At 47.8% G+C, this 27,149-nt stretch overlaps 2 protein-coding genes across 6 annotated transcripts; one reads left to right on the forward strand and one right to left on the reverse strand.

Moving 5' to 3' along the window:
* The first annotated feature begins 2,301 nt into the window (after positions 1 to 2,301).
* Positions 2,302 to 18,969, forward strand: LOC135378904 (uncharacterized). Of its 5 annotated transcripts, none has more exons than XR_010418618.1 (6): positions 2,302 to 2,439; positions 6,448 to 6,670; positions 6,736 to 6,863; positions 6,941 to 9,840; positions 9,900 to 10,064; positions 18,698 to 18,969. XR_010418618.1 is itself a non-coding variant. In XM_064612071.1 (6 exons), exons 3-6 carry the CDS (start codon positions 6,739 to 6,741, stop codon positions 18,722 to 18,724), a joined length of 345 nt encoding a protein of 114 aa, XP_064468141.1. In that variant the 5' UTR covers positions 2,302 to 2,439; positions 6,448 to 6,670; positions 6,736 to 6,738; the 3' UTR covers positions 18,725 to 18,969. The 5 variants fall into 5 exon arrangements, 2 of the variants coding, with proteins under 2 accessions (XP_064468141.1, XP_064468142.1); XR_010418619.1 differs by having other exon boundaries at positions 9,713 to 9,840; XM_064612071.1 differs by having other exon boundaries at positions 6,736 to 6,763; positions 9,713 to 9,840.
* A 2,046-nt stretch (positions 18,970 to 21,015) lies between these two features.
* On the reverse strand, positions 21,016 to 26,723 carry LOC135374539 (histone-lysine N-methyltransferase PRDM9-like). The gene is made up of 4 exons (XM_064607479.1): positions 26,584 to 26,723; positions 23,055 to 23,222; positions 22,565 to 22,844; positions 21,016 to 21,762 (listed from the first exon to the last, which is right to left on the reverse strand). Exons 2-4 carry the CDS (start codon positions 23,214 to 23,216, stop codon positions 21,134 to 21,136), a joined length of 1,071 nt encoding a protein of 356 aa, XP_064463549.1. The 5' UTR covers positions 23,217 to 23,222; positions 26,584 to 26,723; the 3' UTR covers positions 21,016 to 21,133.
* Positions 26,724 to 27,149: the final 426 nt, after the last annotated feature.

Raw genomic sequence — 27,149 nt, forward strand, 5'->3', positions numbered from 1 at the left:
AAATTCGCAGTAAAGGTATTTATACATTTTTTTCTATATATTTTATATATATTTATAAAGGTAGGTATAAAGGATGTCCATTATTGGACCTATAGGGCTCCAGCGGGACCGCAAAAAAATTTGCTGTAGTGGTATTTTCGTTAAAAAGGTGTTCGCTATAAAGGAGTTTGACTGCACCAGTTGTCTCTGACAGTTAACTATAACTAGCGCAATACTATCAACAAAAACAGCACGAGGAAAATGTAAATGACCATTATGCTGTTAATCAAAATCATTCTGTGTGTACTAGAACAGTCGATCGGAATTGTAGCAAAAATAGCGCATAAGTGCTCAAACCCTCCTCTGGAATGGAATAAAAGCATCGCTAGTGAGGACAAATACGCGAAAAAGGAAAAGAACAGTGGAGTCCTATCTATAGTCCACTGTCATTAAGCTGTTGATAGTTCCTCGACGTTATTGATACTTAAAAAAAATTGATAGTATCTATAGTAATCTTTTTAATAGTCTCGTATCACTTGTTGAGGGCGGAGTTTAGGGCGGAGCCTTCCTGCGTTGCCACGTCGTTATGAGGTATCTTAGAAGAGAGTGTTGGGGAACTAGAGATTAGGATTACAAAAGCCTGGGACACACATTCGCACAAAAGGGGCAGAACGTAATCTTAGAGCGTAATCGCCGATACTGCTTGACTGTCTTGCACGTACTGGCATCCTGCCCTCACTTCGAACACCAACGCCAACAGTATTTCACCGCATTCTACAGATACCATGTCCCACTTCACCCAGCACTTCTACTGGGTGACACTCCTCTTCTGCCGTTTGATAATGTCATCCAATTTTTGACCACATGTGGGTTACTTAGTCAGATGTAGATGTTCAGCATTGCTCCGCTTTTATCCTTCATCACCGAACTCCTCATGTAAACATCTCATACTGTATCACCTCATCGCTCACCTTTGTAGATAGCTTTTAACTGCCATACTCATTTCTTATCGTCATCCTCCTCTCTCTCTTATCCCGGACCATCTCATCGCTCATACCTGTGGATAGCTTTTAACTACCACACACTCTCTCTCTTACATCATCTCTCCCAAAATGCACAGTTCCCCTTGAAGTCGGCCCAGAACGCATACTAACCCCCGTCTCCCCACCCCTTCCAGCTGTCCTCTCTCCATCCGTCCACGTCTGTACGCCGCGCGTTGCCACAGTTTTTTTCGCGGCGCTAACACGGAATTAAAAAAAAATTGAGTGATTCTTGGGGGGGCCAATGAAAGAGTTCTCTGTCAACCAGACGCGAGGAGCCGCTGTGCGAGGTCGTCCGTCTGCACCCCACTCTCTAACAAAGCAATTTTCTCAGTAAATTTGTACTTACGAAAGGAGATACCATATTTTCCGGTGTATAACGCGGGCGTTATACAATAAAAAAGTGCTCTGAAGAGGTCCCGCGCGTTATACACAGAAATATTTTGCTGCAGAGTTCCTTTTCAAATTCTAGCCACTTCCAGGTTGTGCTGTCGTTTTCTCCCGTATCTCTTAGGGTCAGTTGACAGATCCGGCGAAAGGACACTGGACTTCATAAACGGTCAATAATCTTGAATTCATTTCAGAAAAATGGCGCGATTGAGAAGGGACGTGGAACGGAAAGCAGAGAGGACACTGAAGTATACTATGACGTTTACTATGGAGTTTAACGGATTTGACTAAATGTGTTTCAAATATAGCATATGCATGATGCACCGCTTTGGTTTTATTGTGTATACTGGTGGCAGAACAGAATGTTGTAGCACCATTGCGGTGCGCGTTGTACGTCAAACATTTTTCAAATTCAGCCCGTTTTTAGGGGTGCGCGTTATACACCGGAAAATACGGTACCTTGCGTGACGGTTCCTGAAAGTAGTGTGCCCATAGGATGGTGTACAAAAAAAAATGTTCAAAGTCCATTCCATGCTCCTTTAATTGCTTTCCACTGCACAGGTATACAGTGCTGCATCGAGAAAGGGTGCAAGACCTCAGGCGCAATGTCGGTCACAGTCTGTGCAAGGACCACGTCCTCTCGAACCAGCCACACGTTCGAAGTATGTGCAAGTTTTCGTACCAAAGAATTGGAGCCGAAGCATCGGCATTCAAGCAGCGAAACCAACAAGAGTGATGTGTGCATGTAAGATAATTTTTTTTGCGAGCCATCACGAAGCGAAAGTTTTTTTTTTTTCCAGTTACAAAACTAATTGCCTCTCCACCATCAATACTTCAGTTACACAGACCGAGCCACTGGTGATGAGTACCTTTTCACAATGAGTCTGCTGTCTGAACTGGTGCTGCGGATGAACAGCCGTGCCATGGAACCCTGTGCACTCCGCTCCGAAGGAATCCGAGGCCCATAGTGCAAGTAGCCGTTCGAGCGACCATGATGAGTACGGAGAGCCGTGTCAGACATCCCCTTTGAGTAAGCATGCTAGCAGATTGATTGTTTTTCTTTTTTTTTTGTTATACAGTACTAAAACCCTATTAACTCTAAGTCACAAGAAACTGGACAAAATTTGAGATAAGTGTGGATTCAAGATAAGCGAATTTCCGAAATTTTCTCCGTAGACGCTGCATATAGCTCGAAGTTTGCGTTGCAAATATTCGTTTGGCAAAAACAAAGTGAAAAAAAAAAAAACTAAGAACGATCGCAAACATGCATAAGACACGAAAGTACATGGCGCGTGGTGCTGTTTGGGAATGGTGCAGAGATATTCAAAACTGGACACGGAAGAACTGATGTTCTGAGGCTGGAACAACGTAGAAGGGACAAATACATACAAAGCCTCAATTTGCCTATGAAATTAACGATGAAAGATGAAAGTCCAGAAAGATCCAGAAGGCAATCCAGAAGATGTGGGTTCGAGTCCTACAGCTGGCTAACCTTTTCGGTGGCTTTCATCTTTCAAAACTGGAAGCAGGTGTCCATGGGACAAATAATTTATTGCAAGGAGGAAAAAATAGCATTTTCCCATTCTCCGCCTCTAACGTTCTCCTCTCTCACTGATGAGCGAGGAGCCATGTGGGGACGGTAATTTTCATGGAGATTTTGAGATAACCGAACGTCCCCCATAAAACCCTTCGAGATAAGGGGTGAAAAGTAGATGGCGTATGTTTTGTGATGCGAGAAACTTCAAGACTTAACCGAGATTTCGAGATATGAAAGTTCGTGTTAACGAGGTATTACTGTGCAGGGTGCTTTTTATTCGTTACAGAATTTTTATAAAAAAACTGTTGTTCTAGCAGCTGGGCTACACAGCCAGGCGAACATCATGTAGGACAGTGTACGTAACCACTGGATGACTAATAAGCTAAAATGAATTAAGTTATTAATTAACCTTTTTGGGGAATTGCGAGATAGCAGCATAGATTGAGAAGTTACCCGTCAAAAAGAACTCGTTACAAGTTAAGTTACCGCGTGCAAAATGTGACTAAGTTAATAACAAAGTTCTTCAGCATGAAATCTAACTCACAGTTACTGAGTCACTTAAAAAAAAGAACGAGTTACTTCTAAGTTACTTCGGACACAAAATAGCATTACGCAGGTGCAGCGCGCGTGAGGAGTTGAGTTAGACCTGGAGTTAGAGCCTGCGGAGGAGTGCAACACGCTTAGATCGTCTTTGTTTATATGTTCAACAATAGACCTCTCCCTGTTTGTAAATAAATGACGTCATGGTGTTTGACAGCGCCAAAATTTGGTAGAACTGAACTACGCTCGAAGTTAGAGGTGAACAAGGTCACGCCCGAAAGCCACGGACTGGAGGGAATTACGACACGATCCCTTGAATGGACGTGACCCTCGGTCCTACTTTTCTTTCAATGGGAGACAGCGAACAAGTGTCCATTCGTGGAACCCAGCCGTCCTCCCGGTTTGTTTCGCTTTCAGTCTGTCTACCAATATCATGATGACGTTTCTCTGGTAGAGGTCTATTCGAACGCTTTGCATCTTACCCCCTGTGGGCGCACAATGTTTCAACTTCATTTCAATGGCAGCGGTTCTTACTCCCTGAATAAAATACTGTCACTCATTGAATATCACGTTTTACAGCGAAATATGCCATGAAGGAACCGGAGAGAAAGCAAGAAAATTTGTGGACAAGAGTGAAAAGCGAGTTAAAAGTATCTGGGAACTTAAGTTACTTGGGCAAAGTTACCAAAAAAAGGAACGAGTTCCTCTGAAAGTTACCACGGCGCAAAAGTGTCGAGTTAAGTTACAAGTTACCAAAAAAAGGAACTTAGTTACAGTAACGAGTTACTTGTAACGATGTAACGAGTTACCTCGAACTCTGGATAGCAGTACAGGGTGTATTCACATGACGTCAAACAAACGCGTGTTGGCAGCTCCACCGCTCCAAAACACGTGACCGTCTCACACAGATTGCCTGTCGCTGTTTTTGCGCTCGAGCGGTGAGTAGTTCTGGTTGCGGCTCATTTGCATAGCGAAATTTCGCAGTTTATACATCGAAGTATGCTCGCATCTCAGGATGTCTAAAAAGGACAATCGATTTGAATAATGGCTGGCTCTAATTCCGCTATCTGGCATTTTGCAGACAACATCTCATTAATAAATAAATTAATTAATTTAGCTAATTAGTCATTCAGTAGTTGCATACATTGTCCTATAGGATTTGCACCTGCCTGTTTTTTCCACCTGCTAAAACAGCATCTATTTTGCTGTGGTACCTTTGAAATAGAAATTCCGTAATGAATATAAAAAAAAAAGCACTCTGTACGTTGAATTAAATTTTGCTCCCGAGCATGATAATTAGGGTTCCTGGTTTTGGACCTCATTTCATTGTATGTTCGGAGGGTGTTTGTTGAAGTTTATTCAGTTTTGAGAATCCTGAGGTTTTCGTCTTTTATTTATCGTATCTCTGTTAGTGAAACGACATACAGTGGACTCCCACTAAACGAAACTCGGCTAAACAGAAATTACAGATAAACGGAACAATAGGGTCACCTTTGGTTGGTTTCCTATACATGTAATGATAAAAACTTTCGGATAATTGAAACAACCCATTTTATGTACTTAGGGTAAACGGAACAAAGTGGGGGTACCGAGATGCCGCCGAACCTGGAAGGTTCCCTTTCACGTCTGACAACCCGGGCGGAAGTCATAGCCGTCCAATCCAGTCCATCAGTCACTCATACAGTGTTAGGCTTAGCTCGCGTCCACATGTCTTTTCATGAAATCTGTCAAGAAACAGCCACATGAAGGGGTTTTGCTTGTGTCAATGTCGCGGATAATATGAAGACATGATCGTGAGAGCAAATCAAAAATAGAAACCGTGAAATTTGATATGCCAAAGTCAACGCTGTCGTCACACCAGGCCGTGCATTGAAGAGTGATGTCGATGATGCCACATGATACTGACAAGTAATATCGGAAACCTGGACGCGGGAAGAGGATGCGCAGTTTGCCCGGCAGAACAGAAAGATAAACCTCATTGTAGACGATTGAGATGCGCATGAAATTTTTTCAAAGGCATGCAGGTATATTTTGTAAACAAATCGAAAAATGCGAAGAGAACAGCTGTTAATTCTTTTTTTCCTTACTACCTACAGTAGTGGAAGTTGATTATCTTGAAATAAAGTTGCATTTCATGAAATCTGAGTGCTTTGCTTAAATGAAACTTCTGATGAATGGAACAATATTTCCATTCCCTTGGAGTTCTGTTTAAGAGGAGTCCACTGTATTCACAGAAAGAATGAGACGCTGCCTTTCCAAAATGCTCAGTTGTTACGCTGCAGAATGTGCAGACAACAACATCCATGCTACAATCACCCGGTGATGTGAGCACCTCAGAATCCTGGTATCCCTCTGCGTAATCATCGTGCCACTTTCGCTTGCGTCCAATCATGCTGTCAGTGTCGCAATATCAAGCTGCCCTTTCAAGAAGACAATTTGTATGCCATGTGTGTTTCCTTGTCTGCTTTGAGGGGAAAGTGTGATTCACAGAAAAAGAGAAACCCTAGGCATTGGACATTTTCCGAGCAAACCTAAGAAATGGCCACAAAATGCCCTCATGCCAAATAGTGTCACTAAGTAATGTATCCTATTGAGCGACTCCGCTGGCAAGGATGGAGTTCAGCACATTATAGGGATGCTTTGCGCAAGGCAGCTGTGTGGTCGTTTGGGGTTGATCACCCGTGGTGTGAGGTAATCTCGACACCAAAGGAAACAATCAATCCAGTCATCCAGGCATGGCTTTTTTTTTCTCAGTTATCGATTACTGGAAGTGACAAATTCGGAGTTTTTGGGATGAACATGAATTTGTTCAAATTTTACCAGCGTACGTTTTTTGAATTTTTTCGTATCAGTTCGAAAACCCGAAACCCTACTGATAACCCAGCTCGTGATTGTTGTGGTGTAGAAACTGTCTTAACATCTTCTTTCCTAATGATGCCTGCTTCTTCCTGACAAATGCAGAGACCTGCCCTGACGAGGAAACCAGGAAGTTAGTAGTTTCCGAGGCTTGCCTCATGAAGCTGCTGAGCTGCTGCCACGTGTGCCTGATCCCTGTCATACCTCAACTTACTGTCGCGGGATCATGTGTCCTCCGCGGTGCTCTGCGCAGATCGTCATGTGACAGCACGGCAGAGCCAGCCGATATGGTGCAGTGTACTGACTGCAGCTGGCACTGTGTTCTCCGGTAATTTCATTGGAGTTTTTGTATAAAGAAAAAAAAAAAAATTATACAAGTACAATCTGTTACAGGCGATGAAAGATGGAAGTCACTCAAAAGGTTAGCCAGCTGTAGGACTTGAACCCCCATCTTCTGGATTACTGGTCCAGGGTTCTACCAGTTGGGCTAAGCTAACACACCTCCCCAGCGACTTTCAAGGGTACGTAATCTGAAGGGACACATCAACCACTCTCTCGCTCAAAGCCCCTTTCACTCTTACAATATTCTCACCCATAGGGACCGTGCGACACCTAAAGGGGGCGCGCTGCTCCGTCGCGACAGCGCCGCCAGTGGCGGTCTTGGACGTATCCGACGGGATACCACGCCGCCCGTGCTCTATGCATTCTCAAGTGGAACCGTAGCTTGCGTGGCGACCGCCGTAATTACAAGGGCTAATTTTCGAAGTGCAAATAATGTGGAACCTTTCTGGGGCACGAACTAAGTGAATGGAGACAAACTGCACAGAAGCAACCACCGTATTTATAATGCATCGAACAGTACGGAAGGAGAACAGCCACTCGCGTCTGTCCGATCAAAACACCTGTAAGTGATACGTCGAGAGGATGGTTACTTGACTCCTCACAAAATCCTGGCTTGCTAGCGAAGGCATATACGTGTATTCCTCTGACTCCAGCCATTTGTAATATCATGTTTCTGACTGAGTCTTCTATTTCTTTCGTCCTCCTTGCACACACCTAGCTTCGTCACTGAAATTTATATCGTGCGTCTGTTTTATCCATACAAATAAACACGTGGGGTCACAACTTATTGCCTGAACTTGTACTGCAGTTTTTCCAGTATCTTCAGATACAATAATGCTAAAGAGATCCTCAAAGAAGAAAGTATATGAGTTCTTACCTTGGCTATCGCCGTAGGCTTGCGGGACAACAGCTGTGAAATGGTTGGTGAGTAAATACTAAACCTTTTGGACAACGTAGAACTTCTGTTCTCACTGTGAGACTCGTCATGCCGGAAGCAGTATCGGCTCTGGGCACTGGCGATGAAAAACCTCAATCATTATCTTGAAGTAGGTTGCCGTTTGGTCGGTGCATTTGACGGTGATATCCAGCGGCGTTTCACCGTCACGAAAGTGGCAGCTGTAAATCATTGATTATTTTGCAGGTCCTCATTCAGTTTCATTGAAACTAGAACAAAAGAAATAGAATATATTGGCTCATGTCGTGCACACCTCATACAATGGCCAAATGCGCGTCACAAATGCTATTATGGCGCGCCACCAACGCTGGTATTGGAAGCGTAGAAATCACGAGAAATTAAGCATCTGGTCCCTAATGAAGAGTTCTTTTAGGTGCTGGCACAGTTAGCGATGCTGTGGCAAAAAAAGATGCCCGCACTTCACATGTAAACAAAGCTGGCTACCCGGCGGCTATCATGCAAGGTACTTTCTCCGGAGGCCGCATCGCAGCGCCACCAGTTTGCCGCACAGTCCCTATACACGCAGTCATACGACGGGATCGACGCAAGCGGCAACTGTTGTGTGTATAAGTGAGAAAATTGTAGGAGTGAGAGGGGGTTCAGTGAGCGAGAGTGTGGTTGATGTGTCCGTTCAGATTACGTGCCCTTGAAAGTCGCTGGGGAGGTGTGTTAGCTTAGGACAATTGGTAGTGCCCTGGACCGGTAATCCAGAAGATGTGGGTTCGAGTCCTACAACCAGGGTGTCAAACCGCAAAAAATACGGGTTCGGTTCGGGTTCGCGTTGTTTTGATTTCGTTCCGGTTCAGTTCCGGTTCGGCCAGGCCAGAAATTGAACCGGTTCGCAAACCGGTTCGCAGCCCCGAACCGGTTCGCGAACCAGTTCAACGCTTCCGTTATATATGTTCCATAAAACTGCTTTTATCAGGAAATGCGTGGCTAATAGCATACTGCTGTTGTCTGCATTGACGTCTCTAGCGGTGAGGTAGCCCTTTAGTGAGAGAAATGAGAAATGGATGAACACTTATTGCAACTAGAGTTCACGCTGTTGAAGCGGTGTAGTCCTGCTACTTTCTGTTCCCAAAATATCTTTTTTCACACGCACAGTGCCAGCAAGATACACTTAAAGGAAGCCTAATAAGATGGACAGCGTAACATAGACGACAGTACTTGCTGGCACACTGCCTTCGCAGCGTGAATCGATCTGAAACCGTACTGAAAGATGTCGAAAATAAGCCTGCAAGCCTTACTCTGTCCGAGCTCACAGCAGTGTACTTGTTAATCCACAACACAACGGCAATGTGTCACGACGACACAACTGCGCTACCAATAAGCAGAACCACATTTACTTTTCAAAGCACGACCAATCAACCAGGCACCGTTCTGTGTACGCTCCTTCTCCAGTTCTCATGTTTCTGACTTGTTTAATTTGTGCTGCTTACGTGTAAAGGGAAATCTTGGGCGCTTATTTGATCACATATTCGTCCTGTAGAGCTATATAACTGGCCTACTCCATTCGTGTTTCATTCGTCCGCGTGGCACCTGGTCTCTGAAGAGTAGACGCCGCACCGCGTGCGTGGGGCGCTAGCCGCGGCACTCACAAGGACAACTGCGCTTCAACATGTTAAAAAGACGCTGAAAGTATACTTACTATACGTCGTCGTCTGACTGCTACGTGAACATTTCTGAAATTTATGATATAGGCGCGTGATGATGATACCAATGTGTCTTCGTTCGGGGATAGAGAGGAACTCTTACGCTGACTTCTTTTATGTCCGAACCGTGTTGTTGCGAACCGGTTACCGCTATTATTTTTTACGGTTCTGCTCCGGTTCGGGTTCAACAGTGTCATGAAAATTTCGGTTCGGGTTCGGGTTCGGTTCCGGCAAAAATAACGGTTCGGGTACGGTTTTCGGTTCGGGTTCGGGTTCGGTTCGACACCCTGCCTACAACTGGCTAACCTTTTCAGTGACTTCCGTCTTTCATTGTTAATCTCTTAGGCAGATTGAGGCTTTGTATGTATTTGTCCTTTTGTGTGTTGTTCCAACCTCAGAACATCAGTTCTCTCTGTTACAGGCGAGGCGCATCCAAGCAAGGCGCAGCACATGCCACGTACCATTGGTATCGCTTGGTTCCATGACTGGTACTCCTACAAGTTGCACTTGTACCGGTACTTCTTCAAGTTGTTCCCTGCAATACGTGAGGTTTGCAAACAGGTCTGCAGTCTCTTGACCATAATAACCGATGCATTATTTCATCGCAGGTATGGGATGGACAGCGGCAGAAGCATGTAGCTGCCTCATACGGCTCCCCTGTTGCCCTTGCTGGAGTTGGCAGGGCAGATTCTCCTGGCTTCAGCACGGGGTATGGGTCGTGCAGTTTCCTGGACCTCAGCACAACAGCTACGATTCATCTTGAGCTAGTTCAGGTTACAAACGTTTGCTGAATTGTATGTTCTCCATAGTCCTGCATGAGCGGAGGACAAATTTAGCAGTTACTACGCAATGTGACAAAAGTGTAAGATACATTGCTCATCTTGGAGTTTTGCAAACTGATGCCCCGCAACTGCAACCTCAGACCTTGCAAGGTTTGAGGTTGGTGAGGATTTAAATCGCACATATATACAGGGTGTTTGACTTAAGAGTGACCACTAATTATTAAAAAATTGTGCTTGAGATAAAAATTGGAAACCTCCTGTGTCATACTTGCGAAGGTTTTTGCCGCCCAAACAGGTGGTTTCCATCAGTGTACTTCGTTAACTTATCTAATTCGCTTAATTGAACTAAAAAAATTCCCAAGGAAAGGTAAAATTTTTTGCGCTAATTAGAAAGCCCACGGCCACAACAAGCAAGGATAGTCAATAAATTTAGGCGGTCACCGGTTTGCAAAACGGTTCAGACATAATGTGCGTTGTGAGAGATCTGAACAACGCATTGCACAGTGGATGGGGCTGCCTTGCCAAAGAAATTTGAAACTGAAACTGAACAACTGCAACCCAAGTGCGCGATGTATCTCCTCGCCCAAGTGTGCAAGGTAGTTGTGTTAGTTTTGAGGTCGTCCTTTTGGCAGTTGTAGGCTTCTTTGTACACGATTTTTGTTAACACATTAAAGCATACTTTGAACTTGAATCAAGAACAAAAGCAGTGTACGGTAGAAAACAACGCTATAAACCGATAGATGGTCATTATGAGTATCATTCCCAGCATATAATTACATAGAACTGAGATTATACCATTAGGTTCATACAAGGTTCAGGTTCATCAGACAAGTAACCTCACGCTTGAAGGATACAGTGAAAGTGGAGATAAAGTCACAAGACTAAGGAAGTGATTTTAAAAGAATTTGACAATGAGTAATAGGATCAGATGGCCAAATTCTTTCAACGTAAAATGATGATGGATTCCGAAGTGCAGTACGTAGTAGGTCAGTATACCCAGGGTACGAAGAGCAGTGCAACGAGTTGCTGTGACATGTTCGTGAAAGAGAAGCTTGGAGTAAAAAATAACGCCAAGGTCCCTAATGGTACTGGCACTGCAGACTACACCATTAAATATTGTTAGTTTTCAGTGATGGCCAAGTAACTACTTGTACATTAGTTTAACTATAACTACCAACTACTTCGCGATGGAGTAGTTAAAACTACTTATTTAACTTGTAGAGCGAGAAATGAGGCGACCAGGCTCTACTGAGGTTGATGGGTTTAATGACGGTTAATGGCGATGAACCGAAAACGAAAGCTCGGGTCACGCGCAGTGCTGCGCGTAACCGATGGCGGTGCTGGTGATGATTATGACGCTGCTGCTACAGGGCTCCCCCCCGTGGCGGATGACAAAGCTGGCGAGGAGGGCCGAGGTTGGCGGAAAGGTCGGGCGCCGAGGCCAAGGAGTGCAGGAGCCGGACCCGAGGCGGCGGGCGGCTCGTAGTGTGCGAGCTGCGGCGCCCAATGCACTCGACGTGGAGGGGGAGGAATGCTGGAGACAGGAGCTGAGCACGGACGTAGGGAGGGCAGGTCGGGCAATACCAGAGGTGCCGACTCCAGGAATGCGGGCTTGAGCCTGTCGATGGCCACAGTGTCAGGTCCCCGCGGAAGATCGAGGCGGAAAAACTTCCCGGCTCGCGAGATGACCCTGTAGGGGCCGTCATAGGGAGGCTGCAAGCTGGAGCGCACAGAGTCCCGGCGGACGAAGACGTGGGTGGCTTGATTAAGGTCGGGGCTCACGAACACGCGTGTTGCGGGTAGGCGTGGGCTTGAGGTCCCGGAAGAGCTGGCGGAGACGGTCGATGTAGGAGGAAGGGTCGTGCACGAGCGGGGCCGATGGGGTGAAGAATGCTCCGGGAAGGCGGAGCGGGCACCCGAAGACCATGTGGGCCGCGCTGCAGTCATCCTGGCGGATCGCGGCGCGAAGGCCAAGCAGGACGAAGGGTAGACGCTCGGGCCAGGTTGTGTCGCCGTGGTCAGTGGCGCGGAGGGACGCCTTGAGCTGCCGATGAAGGCGCTCGACCAGGCCGTTGGCAGCTGGATGGTAGGCCGTGGTTCGGATGTGATGGGTTCCGAGGGCGCTGCACAGGTGACGGAAGAGGGACGATTCAAACTGGCGTCCTCTGTCCGTGGTTACAGTGGACGGGACGCCGAATCGGGAAACCCAGGAGAAGAGGAATGCGTGGGCCACCGTCTCTGCCGTGATGTCAGGAATCGGCGTTACCTCCGGCCAGCGGGTAAAGCGGTCGATGCACGAGAGCAGGTAGCGGTAGCCTTTGGCCAGAGGAAGCGGGCCGACTAAGTCGATGTGGACCTGGTCGAAGCGTGCATCTGGCGGAAGGAACCGCGATGGAGGCGAGATGGTGTGGCGGTAGATTTTGGACCGCTGGCAGGCTAGGCAGGCCCGCGCCCAGTCACGGACATCGGCATTCATGCGAGGCCATATGTAGCGCTCTGCGACGATCTTTTGCGTGCCGCGCACGCCAGGGTGGGACAGCGAGTGGAGGGCGTTGAAAACATGCCGGCGGAAGGCCAGGGGAACGAAAGGGCGCGGGGTACCAGTAGAGGTGTCGCACCATAGACTTGTCGTCGAACCGGGGAGCGAGATCTCCCGAAAAGTGGTGGATGAGGCGGGGGATGAACGAAGGGCGGCGAGCTCTTGATCAGCCTGTTGCGCCTGGGCGATGCCGTCCAAATCGACCGCGGGGGGCGGATGGAGAGCATTGACGTCCAGCCGCGAGAGTGCGTCGGCAGCGGCATTGTCTTCGCCTGCGACGTGTCGCACATCGGTCGTGAACTCCAAGAGGTAGCACATGTGGCGGGCTTCACGAGGCGAGTGGTTGAGGGAGGCCGATCGCAGGGCGAACATGAGAGGCTTGTGGTCGGTGTACAGCACAAACGGACGGCCCTCGAGAAAATGGCGGTAGTGTCTGCATGCCAGGTAGGCGGCGAGGAGCTCACGCCCGAAGGTGCTGTATCGTGTTTCGGCTGGTGAGAGGCGTTGGGAAAAGAAACCGAGAGGTTTCCAGTGGCCATCCCGACGCTGCTGCAAGACTGCGCCGACAGCAGCAGTGGAGGCGTCGACGAACAACGCTGTCTCGGCGTCAGGACGAGGATGGTGGAGCAGCACAGCATCTGCCAGGGCCTGCTTGACCTCTTCGAACGCGCGTTCTGCTGCCGGTGTCCACTCCAGAGGGGCAGCACGGGCCTCTTTCGGATGGTCAGCGCCGAGAGCTGCGTAGAGAGGCTGGAGCAAGGCAGCACAGCGAGGCACAAAACGTCGGTAGAAAGTCACGAGGCCGAGGAATGAACGAAGTCCTTTGCGAGAAGTGGGGGCAGGAAAGTCGCGGATGGCCTGGACCTTGGATGCGAGTGGCCGGATGCCTTGCGGGGTGATGGTGTGTCCCAGGAAGGTAAGGGTGGTAACGCCAAACTCGCACTTCGCGGCATTGATGGAGACTCCGTAGTCCTCCAGGCGCGAGAACAGGGCGCGCAGATGGGCACGATGAGCCTCCGGAGATGGACTTGCGACGAGGATGTCATACATGTATGCGAATGCGAAGTCCAGGCCGCGGAGCACTTCGTTGATGAATCGTTGGAATGTCTGCGCAGCATTACGCAGGCCAAAGGGCATCCGCACGTATTCAAAAAGGCCAAAAGGGGTGGTTATAGCAGTCTTCGGGATGTCAGGGGGATGGACGGGAATTTGGTGATAGGCTTTGATGAGGTCTATCTTGGAGAAGATGGTCGCTCCGTCAAGATTCGCGGTGAAGTCCTGAATATGGGGAAGCGGATATCTGTCCGGTACTGTGACGATGTTGAGTGCACGGTAGTCCCCACATGGGCGCCAATCACCAGGTGTTGCTTTGGGCACCATGTGGAGAGCGGAAGACCACGGGCTGGAGGAAGGCCGAATGATCCCCAGTTCGAGCATGTGCTCAAATTCCCTCTTGGCAATGACGAGGCGCTCCGGAGCCAGCCATCTGGGGCGAGCGAAGACAGGGGGGCCCCGTGTCACGATGTGGTGAGTGACGCTGTGGCGAGGTGGGCAAGAGGCGTGCGATTGGCGCAGGACAGCGGGGAACTCCGTGACAATGTCGGCGAAAGCAGTGGGCAACGGTAGCCGTATGGTGGGACTAATGGCGGCTATATGCGCTGGGCTCCATAAACGTGCAAAGAAGTAGTGTTGTCGACGAGGCGCTGGCGTCTAATATCCACAAGATGGTCGAAATGGTGGAGGAAGTCGGCGCCCAGGATTGCGAAGGGGAGGTCGGCGATGGTAAAAACCCAACGAAATACTCTGCGCAGGCCGAGGTCAAGGGTGACGGAGCGTTGACCGTAAGTTGAGATGGTGGACTTGTTGACGGCCTGCAAAGCCAAGTCTAGTTGTCGGTGTCGTTTTTCTGCGGGGGTTGGTGGAACGACGCTCACGTCAGCCCCGGTATCCACCAGGAAGCGACAGCCGGACACGCGGTCCGTGATCCGGAAGAGCCGGCTGTTGTCGCCCCCAGCCATGCCAGCCGTTAATGGTTGGGGGGAGCGTTTCCCGGCCACGAGCAAGGGGCCTGGCAGTTCCTTGCGGCATCGCCGAATTTTCGATGATACCAGCAGAAGTGGTGCTGAGAGGGCGAAGGAGACCGTTGACGGGATGGCGAGCAGCGACGGCAAAATGGGCGCCGAGGGGAACGTGGTCGCTGCGGGGGAATGGCGTCCACCCGGTTCACCAGGGCCGCCACCGTAGTCTGGAGTTGCTGGAGCGACGTGCTGATGGCATTGATTGCAACGTCCACCGGTGGAGGGGAGGTGCGGGGGGCCAGGGCGGCAACGCCTCCTGGTGATGGAAGGCCAGCAAAATAGCAGAATACGGTCCGCCATCTTCGCCAAGTCATCCAGGCGGGAATTTTCGCCGGCGGCCAGGATCATGCGTACATTGTGGGGCAAACGTTGTAGGAAGAGCTCGCGTAGTAGTGAGTCGTCCGTGGTAGGGTTGCCCGCGAGGTCGCGCATGCGGCGTAGTAGCTGTGTGGGCCGTCGATCGCCGAGCTCTTCCCTGTTGAGAAGCTGTTGCAATCGCCGCTCCTCCGAAGCAGACGTGCGGCGAATTAACTCGTCCCTTAAGGTGTCGTAGGGTAATTCGGGGTGAGGGTGGATGATTAGGTTGCGGACTTCCGCCGCAGCTTCGGGAGGAAGGTTTGCGGTGGCGTAGCCAAACCTTGAGGCTTGAGAAGTGACGCGGCGTCCCTCGAAGAGAACCTCCGCCTGCGCGAACCACAGCTGAGGGTCGGAGATGGAGAAAGGCGGCAGGCGGAGCGGTGCCACAGAAGCCTCAAGCGGGGGAAGTGGCGGTGGCCGGCTGGGAGGCGAAGAGCTGGTGGAGTGCTGGTCACCGTTCATGATGGTGGAACGTTAAAACATCACGTTCGGGTCACCAGTTGTAGAGCGAGAAATGAGGCGACCAGGCTCTACTGAGGTTGATGGGTTTAATGACGGTTAATGGCGATGAACCGAAAACGAAAGCTCGGGTCACGCGCAGTGCTGCGCGTAACCGATGGCGGTGCTGGTGATGATTATGACGCTGCTGCTACAAACTACTGCAGTGTATTTTAACTACATCTATAACTACTTAACGTTGTCCATCAACACCAGTCCCTTCTAGTGTTGTTGGACACCTAAATATGAATCACAAGTCGTGATAATGATATTTAAAATATGCTCTTGCGCCTACGTCGCTTAATTCACATACTGTCGTAAAATCCACTGCCTGTCTCTTGTATATTACTGTATAAGCAATAATTTTTGCAAGGAACTAATTTCCGCGAAATTCGCGAGCGCTCTTTTCTTCGCGAATTTAAAGTTTCGCGAAATATTCAAACCAACGACTGAAAAATATGCGAATGAAATATGTAAGAAATTTTACCCAGGGCGCTGAGGCAACTTATGTACGCAGTTTTTTATGCCATTATGCTGCGTTGAATGTCAATCGTATCTGCGGAATGCGGTGACAGGAATGACGGGTGAGAGGGCAATTCTGCGATGACCCAGATACTAACCGAGTAAGGACCCCCCAATCTCAGCCCTCCCTCTCAGTCAGAAGGGCTCGAGAAGAAGACAAATGCAACAGGATATTACCCAGTTGTGATACCTTCTGTTAACTTCTTTCTGGATTTTCAAGGTGGAGGGCCCCTAAGAATCCTGGTTCAAGGTCAGTGCACCACGGTACCGCGAATTCAAGGTTCCGCGAATAATTACCTGATCCTGGCTTCTCACAAATTCGCGAATTACTGAGCCCGCGAATTTAACCACTTATACAGTATGCGCTGAATAAAGAGCTTGCTGCAAAAACATTTTCTATACAGTGAAATGTTCCGCTATAAAGGTACGTACAACATACGAGATTTACGCTCTAGGCTCCTTCATCACAGATGAATGGGCCACGCACAGATATTGTGATGGGTGCCGATTGTGCCACTGTGGTCCGTAAAATATTTTCGCTTAGCCACGATGATCGATCACGTAGCCATCCTATGCGGTTTTAGTGGAAATTCATGCACATGAGGCTTCACTAGACGAGCACTGAAAGTGAACATTTGGTACACACGCACGGCACAATTGCTCTGCACCTCCGTTCTCATCAAACAAGTAGCTCAAGGTAAAAGTCTGAAGCACAATCGTGCCGTAAAGCTTGTGGCAAAATCGGACGCAGTTGGTGCCTCCAGTAGACTAACTGCTCTAGTTAACTACTCAAAACAGTAGTTTAACTAGTAGTTGCTACTACATTTCTGCAACTACTTTTTAACTGCACGTAGTTAACTACTGGCCATCACTGTTAGTTTTTCGTGTGAATGAGACAACTTTAGTTTTCGAGCTATTGATCTTGAGAGAGTTATCAGAGCACCAGGACAGAACGCCAGAGATGTCGTCTTGTGGTTTTAGACAGTAGGAAGGCGATGAGATAACCTGCATGATATTAGTCGTCAACATATTACAAAATTGTGGAATGCTTAACAGATTCTGCAAGATTGTTTGCAAAAACATTGAAAAGTAATGGTCCAAGATGAGAGCCTTGAGGTACAGCAGTCGTAGGCACATAAATCTCCGAACACACATGGGAAACACAAACGTAACAGGAATGCTGCCACAAGTAGGAATGAGAAAACCACACAAGAGGGTTGCAAACACCATATGATCATAATTTGTGCATAAGCTGGTTATGGTTCACCCAATCAAATGCCTCCAACACATTAAAATAAATTACATCGCCTGACCACGAGAGTGAACAACAGGATTCTAATAATACAGTGAGTATGAAACGGGAAGATGAGGATCACGTTTTTTTTTCCTTGATGTATTAAAGACATAGTTCACTCTCCATGCTTCTGTTCGTTGATTTCATTGCACACTGTAGTGCATTTCGAATTTTATCAGATCTTGCTTGTATAAACTTGCGGCACCTTTCTATCCCTCTTAATTCTCGAGTTATGGCAACAGCGGGTCCTTATACAAGGGGACCGGTGGCATTTGTTTCGATATCGGTTGTTTTTTGGCATAGGAAGGTGATTCGGTCTTTCACAAGAACACATGCTCATTCCGATAACCTTGGTCCCATGCTTGCATGTCTTTCCGTTCTCTTGATATAGCGTGAAGAGCGCCGCGACAGGTGGCGCCCTCGAAGCGCCTCCTTCAGAGCCATTTATAGGGAGAGTTTGGCCATTCTATGATCTTTTGCCGCCTCGTGGGTGGAGCCTATTTTGACGTCAGAGTCGTCGTTGCGGCGCCCAAAAAGACTGAATCCAAGCAGAATCCGTTATCAGCCATCTGATGCGCGCCATATTGATGCTGTTCGTCAGCTTTGTTGTCGCAGTGAATGCAATCTACAGGAATATCCGGCTTATGACCCACAGCCGCCTCTGATAAGGGGGTTTTGTTGCCAAACTGAAGGAGTTCAAGGACGAAGGGCTTTCGAAGGACAATGTACGCACGTGTCTTCCCTCCTTGCATCGTAAACAACGATCAGCACCAATATGGCGTCAGCGACCGGCTGACCACGGGACAACAATAGAGCAGGTGGCTTAGCCGTGACGTCGCATGATGCGCTTCAAGTTAGGCTCCTCCTAATAGCCAAACTCATCCTATAAACGACTCTGGCCTCCTTGCTCATTCGGCCTTGTTGAGTGTCCGAGGCACGCATGTTCAGAGGGCTCCCGCTCGGGAATCTTCTTTCGTCGTGGTTTTGGTGCTGTGACTGTGTTTTTGTACCTTACTAGTGCTGTCTGGATCTGTTTTTGTGTGTGTACCGTGGAAGATACGTCCAAAAGTCTTTGGATTTCATGAACTGAAGGTTGTGTGCCTGTAGTGCCATGTTTCGTGTCCCTTTTGTTTGGTAGTCTTCCTAGCATGTGGGTTCTCATTATTTTATCCGCTCAGTGTGATCATTAACCTATTGATTCCTATTACCTTAACGGTCACCTCAGTGTGCTCGTTACCCTATTGGTTAACCTATATGATCATTTAATATCAGGGTGAAGATGTCACATTTAATGCTCCAGTGGCCCTGTTACTAAAGTGGAATCCATGAATTTCAGATGCTTTTGACAGATTCATTTCGGTGAACAACACAGATGAGCCAGCACACAGACGACGTGGGAAAATGAACGATACGTCGTGGAGATGTTGAACGACATCAAGCAATCTAAGCTAAAGTGCGTTGAAGATCTCTTTACTGACTTGCGTTTACTGTGAAACACGGCGTACACTTCACCCATACAACTCCATCGTCTGCTCCGTGGCAGTGCAAGCTTTTACAGCTGTTCCCTTGAATGTAAAAAATGCTGAATGATTTTAATAAATAATCTGCAGGGAAGTAGAATGTATTTTTTGTACATTGCATGTGCGTGCATGTATCACCACAGCCAAATCTCATGCTATGCTGCCCATACACATGTTGCATGCCATGTTGCACATGTTTAGGTGATATAGAAGATAAAGGTCCTATACCTCCTATAATACCTGTATTTTCTATAACCCTTATAAGACCTATAACTCCTGTAATACCTATATCGCGTACGGGTCCCATAGTCAATAAATATTTCCAGTACGGCCTCGAAATAAAGTGATTTAAATAAATGTTTCGTGGTCCCCCCGATGCGTCCGTGATGCGGAAGCTGTGGGACGCACAAGACAAGCAGTACACCCTGCAGAGAAAGTTGGCACAGGTCCGTGCAACCTGCAAGGTGTCACATGTACCTCACATGTATGTCACATGTCCGGGTGCTAGCATTGGATGCAGTGCGCTCTACATCCAGAAACCAGCTGAATTTTTTTTAGAGATGTCGGCTGCACTTATTTTCGCGCGAAAAGAACAAGAAGCTTAGCCTGGCTAGTCCCAGATCACGCCCTGCTGCAGGTGGCGGGAAACACTCACCACTGACGGTGAACAGTGCAAATAAGTCTGGCCATCCAAGGCCATAAGACATTTGGTCATTCCATGAGTTGCCTTGGAACATTGTTTTTGCCGATTATCATAATCGATGATGTAAAGCCAAGGCACTCACGGCCATTGATGTTCTGTGATATAAAAGTCCTCATTGCCAGCGCCTCTGATTGTGATCACTGTTGTTTCGCGATTCATAAAATGTATAATACAATTATAAAATGTAGTTAATTAAAACCTCCATGGTGTGGGAACCACGTTGCAATAGCAGTATTGTGGAGTTCTGCTAGACCTAAAATAGTAAATCTGCAATAAATGATGATTGGGTGCATTGCTGTAGCGCAGGTAGAGTCTTCATTATTTCGGACATCCAACGCCATCGGAACACGTACAGTAAAGCGTGTTGATGAGATAACTGCCTAAATACAGCGTTTTTAAGTGACAAAGCCACGTACCGAATCGTTAACGCCTTAAGCGCCGCTGCAAATTTGCGATCAGGCCTATTTGGACGTCGGTATGTGAAAGCAACTGCTCCCTGAAAGTTCTCCCGCGTCCGCAGCCGATTATACTGCTCAGAGAGCTATATACCGCTGCACACCCGTGCACTTCACACCCGTGCACTTCAAACCCGTGCACGTGCAAATTATAACAAGATTCAAATACGCTGAACAACCTTATTTGGTTTGTTGTGCCTAAAACCACCCAAAACGGCCCGCTCAGCCCACGCGCGACCGTCACCCCCGCTGCTTATGCGCGTGCTGCCGCGCAGAAGCTCCGGTCCCTAGGCTAACTTCCCGGCGGAGTTTCGTGACCAGAGAGAGTATCAAAGGACTGTGGCGCTGCTTATACCCGCTTATACCCGTCGGTCGACGTCACAGGTCACGTGACAGGGAAATAGGATACGTCACGACGTAACCTCCTCATACTCCTTTCCCCATTCTCCGACATGCTCTTTGTAGGAGCGAATGACTTCTGAAAGTGTGAAGAATAGAGGCCTCCCGCGTATTCTTTCGCAGGAGCTCATTTTATTCTTTGCAGAACACGGCGCAGCCGAAAAGAGCGCGCGCGAGAAAAGAATGTGTCACCTTAGCGTTGTATAAGAACGGACGCGCAATAATGCCCTGTCAATGGATCTTTTTCACAATGGCCTAAGCGCATGCGTATGACCTTGAGGCGCCGAAGAGGATTACCTCCGTCTTCCCCAGATGGCGCACTATGAGGACGACAGAAGTGGAGACCAGTGAGGAGACCGCACGAACGGCGCGAGCTTGTCGGCCCCACTCCGAACCCGTTTTGGTCATTGGTGCTGCCCACATGCATCTGTTTTGACGCGTGCCGAGCTTGGTTCGTTGGAGAGCCGTTAGGGTACGACCCGTATGTGAGAAAGGTCCACTCACCAAGGAAGCCCGTACACACAAGCACAAAAACATTCGTTTGTCCTAGTAGACCGTGTTCACCGGAAGAGAGGACTGCTCGAAACAGGATTTATTTCAGCAAACCCTAAATAAAGGTGGATCCTATTAAGAGTCTCACCTGGCATTACAAATTGAACCGATACGAGTAATACATTCTGAAAGGAAGTCGTTCTTCACAAGAAAGGATGTCTCTTCTGCATGTGCTTCCTGAGCTCGGCCGGACAACGAAACCCCTGGCGACACGATCCACACCTGTGTGGGAAGTCCTTGGTGTGGACACTCACCGTGTGCCTCTTGAGAGCGCTGTGATCGGCGAAGCCATATCCGCAACGATCGCACTGGTAGAACATTTTTCCCGCGTGGATGCGAAGGTGCCTGGTTAGGTTGCCCCTCACTGTGAAGGTCTTGTCGCAATGCCCGCATACGTAGGGTCTCTCGCGAGTGTGCACTTTTTCGTGGTTCTGCAGGTGGACCTTTTGCGCGAACGCACGGCCGCAGGTGGAACATTCGTATTCCCTCTCTCTCGCGTGTAGTTTCTTCCAATGGGTTTCCATGTTGCCCTTCTGCGCGAATCCCTTGCAGCACAGTGGACACACGTAGGGTTTTTCTCCCGTGTGCGTTCTCTCGTGTGCTTTAACGTTGTTTGTCTTATCGCTGGAGTAGTCACAGAAAGTACACCGATGCTTTATTCCCTTGCTAGGGTGCTTGGCCGTGTTGTGCCTGTTGAGGTACTCTTCGGACGCAAACAAACTGCCACACAGGGTGCACTTGAAGACACTTCCCCTGCATCCCTCTTTGTTACCTGGAAAGGCAAAGCAAACGCGCACACCCTGTATGTGTACACAATATTACTGAGAACACAAAGCGATAAATAAGTGATAGTAAATTAATGGTGGATTAATGGACGAATTAATGGATCTACGTCACCAGCTCGCTTGCTTCCTAACTATTCTATCTGGAGCAGAAATGGCTGTATTTTTTTATATAGAGTTGTTAATGTTTGATGAGATTTGCCTCCTGAGGGCACTGGGTGAAAAACGTGATTCCTAATATATACAGGATGTTATCTTTTTAAATCGACACAGATTTTTGATAAAGAAAGATGTGAGGCGGGCATAACTGCGCCCCAAACTCGCCCTTCTTCCCGAAAGGTCAAATGCAGGGTAATTTTAGGATGTAAGTCAGTGTATTCTGTATTTAGTAGTATGCCTATAAGATATTACCCGAGAAAGAAATACCCGAAAATCGGTATTTAAATACAATCATAAATGCATTTTTCTAGTCTGTATTTAAATACGAAATATAGATACATGTATTTATATTACAACAAGTATTTTAATTACGATGTTTTTAAATACTGCCCATCCCTGGTACTTCAGAAATTGAGGGAGCAAAAACCGGGCCGTTGAGTAGCGACACCACTAGCCTCCAAATGCGGCGCTTGGAAGGGGTGCCTATATGGCGATGGTCGCTATAATCTAGTAGGTCGTGTCCGGGGCGCATCGCGTCAAGCGTCTTTCACCTGCCTCAGCACTCCATGGTCAAAAACGCAGTGTGGGGCTCACGTGCCCAATCATCGTAGAGGTCTGCGCAGTATCACGTACCGTTGTCTTCTTCGTTGACTTCACCTTGAGACCTGGAAGTGACGATTCCCAGTTCCCTGGCAAACTCCGTTCCGCACCACACGAGCAGCTCCGTTCCTGGTGAGGCGTTCTTGTAGGTCCTGTAGTAGATGGAACCCTTGTACTGGAAGGCTACCAGGTTCTGTTCCGCCTCCGAATTGGCGCAGTTGACGTAACGCATCCAGTTGGACAGCGACAGAGGGCGAGCGTCCACTAGGTAGCGCCGGCCACGACTGCAGATCTCCCACGTGTAACTGGTACCCTAATGATAGTAAAAGTTAATTTTCCTGTTTGTAGTCAGTTAACGAAGTGGCACATGATCATACTCGACAAGGTTTAAAGCTTCCTACAAGGGAGTACCCCTCAATGCCGCCTAGCCGGCGAATGGAACACGCTGTTAAGCAACCTAAATTTTAATTCCCTCGTTCCTTTAAATTTGGAGACTATAACCTAAAGAATAATGCTACAATACTTTGCTGGTATCCGCGACGACAACGCCCTCAAATGGTCCGAAGCACGTGCGTTTGGGAAGCCCCACCATGGTGTAGACACCACGCTGTGCTCCGGGGATGGACGACCTGCCCAGAACGAGGCCCTCAGGAAAGGTCAGATCCGCCCGACAGGGCGTACCCATGGGCACCTGCGTTTAAAGGTGGTTAAACATAGCTTGAGTGTTATTAAATTTACACAAGTTGCTTCGTGGCGGTAATGCTTCATAAAAATATGGGCTACGAGACTAATACTAGACGACGCCAGCCTATCTTGAGACTGTTGTGAGTGCTAACAGCGCTTCGACTAGTTATCAAGAGTTACTGGATACTTAAGCAGGACTCACTTCTTAAGAAAGTCTATGGGGAATTTTTGTTCGCAGGGTTCTCGTAAACCTCGCTAAATTTCGACACGAAATGGGTACAGGCGTGATCCCCTCGAGTTTGTCTAGGGTATGACATATTTTTAAAGGCCTGACGCGATTCACTGATTTTTTTGCGAATTTAAGTTTGTCAAATTTTCAATACATGGGAGTCTATGGGAGATGCAACAAAATTGCTTCTCTCGGCACGCTCGCCCGTGATATTTGGGTCAAAATTATGTCATTTCCTACAGTAACAGTCGGACAACTGATTGCAATCAACAAATTTGACAAGCTTACTGCAGTTTTCCAGATCCCTGCGAATGAAAATAATGGCTTTGTCGTTTTTTAGCATGTTCTGCATGCTGGAGCCGATTACATTACTTCCTTAAAGCGCGACAGGAAAGCAAAACGAAGAAAACAAATTTGCGGCGGTGCAGCCAACTCTCTTCGGAAGCGAACGTTAACTAGACCGCCTTAACACAGAAAGCGCTTCAGTCACGACCATTTCTTTCGAACCAAGCCGTTAACCTGCTTGCTAAAACGCACCATGCGAATTGATTCACTCGACAGGTGCATACATATCGCGGAATGCGGTTTTAGAAAGTCGCCACCGCGCGCAACGGTTGGCAATGACCGCAACTAGCCGCCAGAGTCGCTTTGACGTCATCGCGGTCAGAGCCATTTATAGGGAGAGTTTGGCCATTCTCTGATCTCTTGCCGTCTCATGGGTGAAGCCTATTTTAACGCCAGAGTCGTCGTTGCGCCACCCAAAACGCCTGAATCCAAGCAGAATGCGCTTGCTAGCCAATAGCCATCTGGTGCGCGCCATTTTGATGCTGTCCTCAGGCTGGTCGACAGCTTTGTTGTCGCAGTGAATGTAATATTCAGGAATAACCAGCTTCAGACCCACAGCTGCCTGTGATAAGAGGGGCTTTGTTGCCAAACTGAAAGAGTTCAAGGACGAAAGGCTTTCGAAGCATGGCGTATGCACGTGTCTTCTCTCCTTTCATCGTAAACAACGATCAACATCAATATGGCGCCGGCGACCGGTTGAAGACGGGACAAAAATAGAGCACAGCGAGGGAGGTCGCTTAGCCGTGGCGTCACATGACGCGCTTCAACTTAGGCTCCTCCTAATGGCCAAACTCTCCTTATAAACGGCTATAATCGCGGTACAACCCGCTAACTGGCTTGCTTGTTTGGAGATGCGTCGTCTGCTACACGGAGAGAGAACTGAGAGGGAAACTTACACACACTGGCTTGACGTAACAATGAAACAAAATGTAATATGACGTTTCGATGCCTGTTCGGGCATCATCATCAGAATGAAACAAGAAACAGTACGCCATCCGAGTTCTACTTATAGCTTAGTCATGACCTTGTAGCAATCAGGTAGTGGCCCTTTGTGAGTGTTACATGCGTTATCATTACGATGAATGTGCCAAGATTACAAAAATTTTCGTACCCACCATCTATGCTCGTGTGCCACGGTCTTTGCATTGTGAAAGTCAAAAATGACCTGTTTTTAGCACGTGCTCGACAAGTTCTCTGCGGTGATTCACTGCCGCTGGTTTTGATATCTGTTGCTGATGTTCTTTCTTTCAGTTTCTTCCACGTAGCAGGCACAGAATAGAATATCTGATGTTCATGAGAAGAACCCCACTCCTGAAAACATTGTATGCATTCCCTATGTTCGGGGCCTATCAGAAGCTGTGCGAAGAATTTTAAAACCAGTTGGCATACACACATCCTTTAAACCCATCAAAACACTGTATAATATTTTATGTCACCCCAAAGACCCTGTGCCCCACATGGAAGAATCTGTTGTATACAGGTTGGAATGTGAACAATGCAGTGCCTGCTACGTGGGAGAAACTGGCAGAAAGAAAGCCACGAGACTGAAAGAACATCAGCAACAGATATCAAAACCAGCGGTAGTGAATCACCGCACAGAACTTGTCGAGCACGTGCTAAAAACAGGTCATTCTTTTGACTTTCACGATGAAAAGACCGTGGCACACGAGCATAGATGGATGGTAAGAACATTTTTGGAATCTTGGCACATTTACCGTAATGATAACGCATGTAACAGTCACAAAGGGCCACTACATGATTGCTACAAGGTCATGACTAAGCTACAAGTAGAACTCGGATGGCGTACTGTTTCTTGTTTCATTCTGATGATGATGCCCGAACAGGCATCGAAACGTCATGTTACATTTTGTTTCATTGTTACGTCAAGCCAGTATGTGTAAGTTTTCCTCATGATCTCCTCTGGCTTTTTTGTCTATCTTCAGAGAACTGAGAGTAGAAACGGGGGAAAAAGTTGAGAAAAATAGTGCGTCCAGAAATTTTTTTTAACATGCTATAGCGATTTCGGGTGGTCATTTCGTAGCAACAGAGCGCTCGGAAATTGCTAGGTCGGCGACCGAGCCGGATCACGTGACCGTTGCCACCCGAACATGATTGCTAGTAATCTAGCGGTTTTAGGTACTTGGATCACGCTAGGGGCGTCGCGATCGCCCGTCTTCGAATTCTGTCGTCTGCTAAACCACGTGATTTCAACATGCGGGCCAATGAGGGCACTCGCCACCGTTGCAATGCGGATGTGACGACACCGGATACAGTTGAGCAATCTGCTGCTCGACCGTTTTGAGACCGGGCAAAAAAAGTCCTAGCTGGCAAATTCCGAGCGCTCGGAACGCGCCACGCGAACATGCGAGATTGCTTCATTTTTGACCAAGCGAACATGACTGCTCGAGATCTGGCAAAAAAACTTGCTACGAAATGACCACCCGAATTCGCCATTAGTTGTTACGTCAAGTTGCGTCCTTTCGTTCCTTTCTGGACTCCTAATTATTGCAGTAAAATGAGCACGCGAGAGATTACACTGGGTAGTCCAAGCTGAGGTACGGTTTAAAGTAAAAAATAAAATATGTCCACCCGACATATCACACGACAACGATAGTTGTGTGATTAGATATTTTTATTAGAATAAGCACAGTTCCACCACCTCCTTTCTCCTCTCCTTTTACATTTTTCACATGTATCTCACTCAAGGTGTCTATGACTAGACGGCTTTCATGTTAGTGGTGCTCAAGTATTGATATTTATAAGATTAGATTACGGTATCTCGTGGAATCCTTACCGGTTTATCTTTAATATACTTGAGAGGTCCATGAACTGGGCAGTCACCCAGGTGGACGTCACCACAGTCATCGCAGTCTAAATGAAAATCAATCAATTCATCACACGTGGTTCGTCCCACGAAACTAACAGCCCGCTTGACATCGCGTTGGAAGAGATAATTAAGTTACAATTGCAGCTACGTGACTCAGAAAGCAATTTTTGTCACGGCTGAAGTCAGGGTTACTCAGGTTATGCATCTCAACGACATGGTAGAAAGCGCACAAAAACACGGACTAGAAGACGACAACACCAGCGCACATATTTGCGCGGGTGTTGTCGTCGTCTTCTAGTCCGTGTTTTTTTGTGCGCTTTCTACCATGTCGTATGCTTACCAACTAGCCCAACGTTGTTTGTTATGTATCTCAGTCAGTCCTGGCGGTGACCCAGTTAGAAGTGAGTAGTTACAGGAACTAGTTAACTAGTGGTAACTAGGGCCGCAGAGCAGCTCTGGCTATGAGCTGCGTACAATTTGGTGAGATGGAGAGAAAGGGCAGCAGGAAGGGAATGGGAGACGGGAGGTTCGTA

This window comes from Ornithodoros turicata, chromosome 1, assembly GCF_037126465.1.
Source record: "Ornithodoros turicata isolate Travis chromosome 1, ASM3712646v1, whole genome shotgun sequence".
Lineage (NCBI taxonomy): Eukaryota > Metazoa > Arthropoda > Arachnida > Ixodida > Argasidae > Ornithodoros > Ornithodoros turicata.